Source organism: Ostrea edulis, chromosome 6 (genome assembly GCF_947568905.1).
Source record: "Ostrea edulis chromosome 6, xbOstEdul1.1, whole genome shotgun sequence".
In the NCBI taxonomy this organism is placed as follows: domain Eukaryota; kingdom Metazoa; phylum Mollusca; class Bivalvia; order Ostreida; family Ostreidae; genus Ostrea; species Ostrea edulis.
In genome coordinates this window covers 57743553-57751628 of record NC_079169.1, presented here as the reverse complement: position 1 = coordinate 57751628, position 8076 = coordinate 57743553, and the positions used below count along the sequence as shown (strand labels likewise).

At 33.1% G+C, this 8076-nt stretch overlaps 1 protein-coding gene across 1 annotated transcript; it reads left to right on the top strand.

The window, feature by feature from the left end:
* The first annotated feature begins 5218 nt into the window (after positions 1-5218).
* On the top strand, positions 5219-7575 carry LOC125647620 (acetylcholine receptor subunit beta-type unc-29-like). The gene has a single exon (XM_048874372.2). It carries the CDS (start codon positions 5580-5582, stop codon positions 6840-6842), a length of 1263 nt encoding a protein of 420 aa, XP_048730329.2. The 5' UTR covers positions 5219-5579; the 3' UTR covers positions 6843-7575.
* The last annotated feature ends 501 nt before the right edge of the window (positions 7576-8076 follow it).

Here is an 8076-nt window from a genome sequence, read left to right as displayed (position 1 = left end):
CTTAGAAATAAGCAGACTCACTAAGAAATAAACACACTCACTTAACAATAAACACACTCACTTAACAATAAACATACTCATTTAACAATAAACAGATTCACTTACCAATAAACATACCCACTTAACAATAAACAGACTCACTAATAATAAACAGACTCACTAATAATAAACATACTCACTTAATAATAAACAGACTCACCTAACAATAAACAGATTCACTTAACAATAAACAAATTCACTTAACAATAAAACAGACTCACTTACCAATAAACAGATTCACTTAACAATAAAAAGACTCACTTACAAGTAAACGGATTCACTTAACAATAAACAGACTCACTAACAATAAACAGACTCACCTAACAGTAAACAGATTCACTCCTCAAAAAACAGACTCACATACCAATAAACAGATTCACTTAACAATAAACAGACTCACTTAACAATAAACAGACTCACTAACAATGAACAGACTTACTAACAATAAAACAGACTCACTTACCAATAAACAGATTCACTTACCAATAAAAAGACTCACTTACCAATAAACAGATTCACTTAACAATAAACATACTCACTTAACAATTAACAGACCCACTAACAATAAACAGACTCACTTAACAACAAACAGACTCACCTAACAATAAACAGACTCACTAACAATAAACAGACTCACTTAGAAATAAGCAGACTCACTAAGAAATAAACACACTCACTTAACAATAAACACACTCACTTAACATTAAACATACTCACTTAACAATAAACAGATCACTGAAGAGACATTATTTGTCGAAATGCGCATCTGGTGCATCAAAATTGGTACCGTATAAGTTTTACATTCACTTAACAATAAACATACCCACTTAACAATAAACATATTCATTTAACAATAATTGTGTGTTACTTCTTCTAATTCACACTCCTATAAACAGACTCACTTAACATTAATTGTCAATTGATACTATAGACTGCAGATTATAGGTATGTCATTATCAGTCATTAGGTCACGTGATTGTGAGTAATACTATAGACTGCAGATTATAGGTATGTCGGCATCAGTCATTAGGTCACGTGATTGTGAGTAATACTATAGACAGCAGATTATAGGTATGTCATTATCAGTCACTAGGTCACGTGATTGTGAGTAATACTTTAAACAGCAGATTATAGGTACATGTAGGTCGGCACCAGTCATTAGGTAACGTGATTGGAATTTTATAACAATCCTCAGTAAACAACATTTGGAATATGCATTCATTGAATTGGAATTTATTTACATGTTTTAGCATTGTAAGAGAGATGATGATTGCACGTGCAACGAAGCAATATAACCACTTTGGCCATTTGAAACGGTTGTAGTTAAAACGACAGCACGATTGATAAAAACAATACTTATTCCGATATTTTCCATTAGAGTTCTTTGGGGGTATATACAAAGGTAATTATATTTTTCACTAGGACAAAGGTAATTAGCCAAATGAACATCAAATAATGTGAGTTTGATAGAGGTTATCATTGAGAGGGTTAAATGGAATTGTGAAATATGATATTGGTTGAAACCATTTACCAAAAAATGTCCTACTAGAATATTAAGTTTGACCGATCTTTAGGAAATTATCTTATATGAGACCTGATGATAAAAGAGGTTGTTCTGTCCATAATTAGAGTTATCTTTCTTTTGTTTATTGATGTTTGTCATGTTGGAACTCTTTTGTGTTTTGGGGTAGATTTGTTATACGTATACATGTATCGCAGAAGAATAATTTGTACCCTCTAGTAGGACCCAGGGCCACCCCCATTTTAGTATGACCCCGGGTCACCCTATTTTCTACACAGTTTACTACGCTATAAAAACAGTCCCACATAAAAGTGAAAGTACACTGCAGACAATGTGTGAAAGGTGGAGATAACGAACAGAGATCAATCTCATAACTCCTATAAGCAATACAAAATTGATAGTTGGACAAACAGGGACCCACGGACACAACAAATGTGGGACCAGGCACCCAGGTCATGTAAGGGTAACTTTTGGGGTGGCTAGAGGTAACCCTTGTATGACCATCATTGCATAAATAAGTGACCCGAGGTAACCCTTTTATAGCCATTGCTTCTATGAATGATCAACGGTCACCTTTATATGATTGTTAGATATATGGTGAACAGAAGTAACTCTTGTAATGGGTCATAACAAACCCCTAATACAGCGCATGGTATTAGACATTTCTGTGTATCAAAAGGAAAGCTATACATAACACTGCAAAACGTTTGGATAAAACTTATAAATTGATGTAATGGTCATATAAGGGCTACATCTGGTCATCCAGTGATGTAAATATCATATAAGGATTACTTCTGGTTACCCATTGATAAAATATCATATAAGGGTGTTGTGTATGTATTGCAATATGCACTGAATTAACCTGATGTTTGTTTCATTGACACTTGTGACCGAGAGTGTTCTAGACTCCGTGTTATTGTTAGTAGAAAGATTACGTAATGCTTGCATCATGGTTTTTCAAGAATGTATGGAATTGTAAGTTCATTCCTATTATATATACACCGACATTCTTCCGATTAAAAACGCTCTGCTTAGACACTTTTCTAATTTTTAATTTGTTTTATTATACTGGGACTACGATTTTGGATTATTATTTTTGTGTGTTTAAATTCTGTTAGGATTTATTATTCAACTACCGTAAGTTAGTATTTTACTATTGTTACAATTCTATTTCAATTATTAATTGAAAATATCTTATTAATTGTTTAATTGCCTTTTCGTTAATAAATTGTGATGCGCTATATCTGAACTTCTCCAGAGGGACGTTAACAACATACAATCAACCAATCATACAAATCTTCCCTAGGATCAATGGAACGTATGTTTGGCAGCAAACACTCCAGACTATTTGCGCAGATTATAACATATTCTAATGCATATGAAATTGATATATTCTTAAATGAACATAGTCATTAAAACAGCTAAAACATTTGTGTTAGAAACATTTGGGTCTTTACAAAGTGACACAAACCACCACAGTGGGATGCCATATAACATGATCAAGTACTTTCTTGCTGACTTCACTGTTGAAACCCCATGTATTTGTCAATAGCCTGTCTTGGTTTAAAAATTGATCATCCTCAGACATGCTCTAGCTTTTAAAATTAGTTAAGATACATACATTTCCTAGAAAACAAATATATTTCCCAAGGCATGCGGTGTTTTTTCCCTTGGGTTCATGTGGTTATATATTTGTATATGAAATTGATATTAATGAAACTTAATATTGTTAATAGATGAAACGTCGTTGATGTATCTAAATGTCAAGTTGAAGGCCATATCAAGGGGAAAAAACCATCTCATGCAGAAACATATGGCTAAATTCTGCCACATTAGAACAGAAAATACAAACCAGTTCAGCTAATAAAGGATATACTTTGTCAACATTGGAATTCCAACAGATTGTCTGAGGACCCGATCTCCAAAATATTCTTAAATTACTCAGATACAGTTTCATTTAAAGTCAACATTTTGCAAATTCTATGATCGTTATAACAATTTAATTTACTAATACAGCCTACAATTGTTTAAAATGCTGTCTCACATGTGATTATGATTGATTCACTATCTTCATCTTTTCTTGATACATTTTAGGGGTGATACGACAATCCATTTGATTATATGTATTTTGTCCGATAAATTGGTCAAAATATATTTCAATTGCAGGTATGAATTATAGACTTCATGTCAATTAAGAATTTCCCATGCATTTAGTAATCACTCTCTACGCTGCCAAATATCATTTCATATAGAATTTCTTTTGAAATCTGGTAAAGGCACGAACTTCAGCATGTACATGCATCAATGAACTTCTCGTTAATTCGATTATATTAATTTCTTGATAATTAGTTTTTTTCTTTCTTACTGTTTAATCAATTTCAAAAATTTAGATTAAAAATACTGTGTTTATGTGTGTTTTAATGTACATGAAATATATTTGCTACCATAGTAAGTATGGTTTTACATTTCATATTTATATCAGCAAGTCTACATACACAATATTCGCCACATCCCAATATGAATCAGATGTGGAATACTCTGGCCTGGGTTTCTCAAAATAGACTTAAGTCAATACTTGGATTTAAGTCTGAGATATTACTCAATTTTGACTACTCAATAAAAGGAAACTCAAACCTAAGTTTGATTTTACCCCCGAGAAATCCAAGCCCTGTGTCTTTTACTTCGGGTTCCTAAAATATATCCATTCAACATATGGCTGAAAGTGAATAACGTTATAAATAAAACGTCGGTCAATGTATCTAATTTGAAGAAAGAGCAAGTTAGTTCTATTTTGCATATAAACAGTTCGTTACTATAAGTACTATAAGTACTTCGTTACTAGCTTGAAAATACGGATGTATATTTAATTGCTGTTATAAAATTTAGAAATTCATTTCAAAATTAAGGATTATCTCCCTCATGCATAGCTCTTATCCTTGGACGAATTTGGCTCCAATTGTTTGGCACGCTGTTTTTGGCTATATTTAGATCTAAAACTTCATAGTTATTTCGGATTTCAAACATTTCGGTTGAGCATCACTGAAGAGACAATATTTGTCGAAATGCGCATCTGGTGCATCAAAATTGGTACCGTATAAGTTTTACTTTATAACAAAATGAATTATTAGATCAGTTGATAAAGGGACACAATCGTGCCCATGAGAGTTCCACCTAAATTACGTAGATATTATATATGCGGATCAGAATTGTGTTTAGCAAAGACATTGTTTGGATGATCGATCACAATATAATTCCGTGTTCCATTTTATTCAAGAAGCAGTTGTCTAAAACAATGTTAAAAAGTGTGGTCTTTTACTTATTGTTAGTAATGGTCGTATAGACTGTTTAAAAATCATACATTGTAATGTTTGTGATTTCATCTGGAATTTTTCCGAACTGCTTGATTGTGTTTAAGGAAAACACCAATTGTGTGTGAATTTTATGGGAAAATCTAGGTTTCTACTTTAGTCAGATTGTTATAATACCTGTCTGTTTGGGATGCAATTACGATTGATCTACATTAAAAGGATTGCTTTCCGGCTTATAACGGTCAAATGATCAGAATTTAGATGTTAATTGCAACATCAATTCTTCGGACATTTTTACACAGACAGAATTCCAATAGATTCAATAATGCTAATATAATGCGTTGTTGCAAAACAAACTACTTAGTTTGTGCGTCTCGGTACAGCAAATGGGCTTCGTTTTCATTTTATGACACTGGTAAATAGGAAATATATCATGCTCTACCGGAAACTGGATTTTTATTAAATTCTTGGAGGTAAAATTTTACTTGCAAACGATTTTTATTAAATTCTTGGAGGTGATAGTTTACTTGCAAACAAAGGCATTCGGCCAATGAAATTCTGAAACTTTGAATTTTGGTTAGACGTGCAAATTGAGATGCAATAAAAACAAGTCCTCATATGGACTCGGACATTTGAACAAATCATTTATCATTTTATCACATTCACTAAAAAGTCTAAAAAAAAAAACAACAAAAAACAAAACGCTTATCATGAAAAGTTCAATTATTTCATGTTGGTTTCCGCTCCTGACCTTAGGACTAAGGGTGTCCACTGTTCATACCGTAAAACATTCCGATGCCGAAGCACTATTAAAAGATATCTTTAGGAATTATTCAGCAAACCTTCTTCCAAATTTGACAGAGGCTACAGAGGTTTCTGTTTATCCTCTTATTTTTGCTATAAATGATTTTGACGAAGTTTCAGGAGTTATATCTGTTGTGTGTGGAATTTCGTTGTCATGGCAAGATTTTCGATTGACTTGGAATCCGAATAACTATGGTGGTATTACGGACTTTCCTATTACGCCGAAGAACATTTGGATTCCGAACATACTTTTGATTAATCCGGTGAATAAAATGGAAGCTATAGGAGGCGACCATTTCGTAGGAAGAGTGTTTCATAATGGCTTTGTGAATTGGTTTCCTGGATGTCTGATTCAGACTCTGTGTAATGTTAACATGTATAGATTCCCTTTCGATACACAGAAATGCACTTTTAATCTTGGTATTTGGGGATATTCGCATTTAGAAGTTGGACTGACTCCATATCAGAATATATCATACATAATAACAACATTTTATTCCCCTCATGCTCAATGGGAATTGGAGCGAACCGGAATGGAAAGACACCATATGGGACAAAACAATAATATAATTCAAATGCAGTTGATTTTGAAGAGGAAATCTCTGTACTTTGTTATCAACATGTTGGCCCCCATTCTTCTCCTGTCCGTACTAAATCCTCTGGTTTTTGTGTTGCCCGTTGACAGTGGAGAGCGTGTGTCCTATGCTATCACGATCTTTCTGTCCTTCGCTGTCTTCATGACACTGCTCAGCGACAATATTCCAAAATCGTCTGAACCAATGTCGTTAATGTCGTATTTCCTTATAGAAACTATGGGTATGAGCACACTGATATGCGTTTTGACTGTTATCACGATGAATTTTCATTTCAAAAAGTCTCAGTCACGAGTGTCCAGGAAAGCTGTGATTATTCTTAATGTTCTGCAACTTCAGTTTCTGTGTCAGTTATGTGAAAAGGAAACAAAGGAATCTAAGATATATGACAACGCGGAATTGGGTGACATTTCTATACAAAACATAACTAATGAAGGCAAATTACAAAAGGAAAAAGCAGGAGAGGAAATAAGTTGGAAGACACTAGCAGAGGGATACGACAGTGTAATGATGTACTATTTTTACTTCTTTGTCTTTCTGCAGTGGTCCATCTTCAGCATTATTATAGCGTTTTAAATTGGATGCACAAGTTCTAAATGAAGAGAAGTCATCACACGTGTAGGATGAGGTTGTCGTTTCAAATAATATATTGAGAAAGATTACTTTGGTAAAACACATTTTCGCTTGAATAAGGAATAAAGTGATACATGTGAAAAAGAATTGTCCATAGCTTTAGTAATAAACCTCTCCGCTCCTTATGATCAAATCATATTGCTCACTTTATGATATAAGTTGTATCACTATCAACTGTACATTGGGTAAAAGTTTTATTCTTTCTGTCTTTGAGGAGAAATGCACTCCTTGGACTGTAATAGCATTGGAAAGTTTCCATTTCCCTATAAATTACATCAATCTATATAAATACATAATTATAATCCTATTATTTATATCAACATTTGACTTTGACCTGGTTCAGATCCTCTATACAGAATGTTTGTGCATTGCAACATGCAATTGAATTACATAGGATGTGCAACATTGAATATCATTTCTAAGTTGAATTTCTTACCCCATTTCATAAACTGAAGTCCGTAATAGCTGACTGAAAATTATAAAACCGTTTGTACTTGCACTTATGACAGCAATTTTGACGGGTGTCTGGGCTCAACTGACAGTCGACTAAAGATAATGACAATTTTTAAATTCATTTCGTCATATCTTGGGAAGTATACGGAATTTTGGGAGGAACTTTAGTAGCGATGTACATTGATTATGTGTGATTATCTCAGAATAAAGAGTATATTTCATACTATTTGATTTATTGTTTTTTCATCGGCAAACTTTGGTATCATATTTTCAAACTTCTATACCTTTACTCTTTAATAGTAAATATGAACCCAAGCGATATAATCGACTGTAGTTTTTACTGTGAATCAACAAATTAGTATTATATCTACATCAGTTTTGAACAAAACTTTACTCTATTCCTTTAAAAGATTTAAGCAGGTTGTTTGAAAAAGCAAAAAACGCTCATTCTTGGACTTTTCAACACTGGAAAACAGACTAGAAGTTATGAATATTGATATTACCCATCATGAGTCTTTTGATCCATCATTGGTCACGATGTTTTCCCCCCGAATCACAGTATGGTTCTTTAAAATGAAATTTAGCAACAAAGGAATAGAGTCTGTCAATATCAGTACGATTATTGCTCCTAACATACTCTATCATATTTCATGTTCAAGTCTACACTCTGTTCCCCTTAAAATCTTCTTCTGCTATGTTGTATCCGAACATTTTAATCAGAAAC

Bases quoted from the DNA above. Each gene is read 5' to 3' on its own strand.
- LOC125647620 (XM_048874372.2), top strand. From the start codon at position 5,580: ATGAAAAGTTCAATTATTTCATGTTGGTTTCCGCTCCTGACCTTAGGA.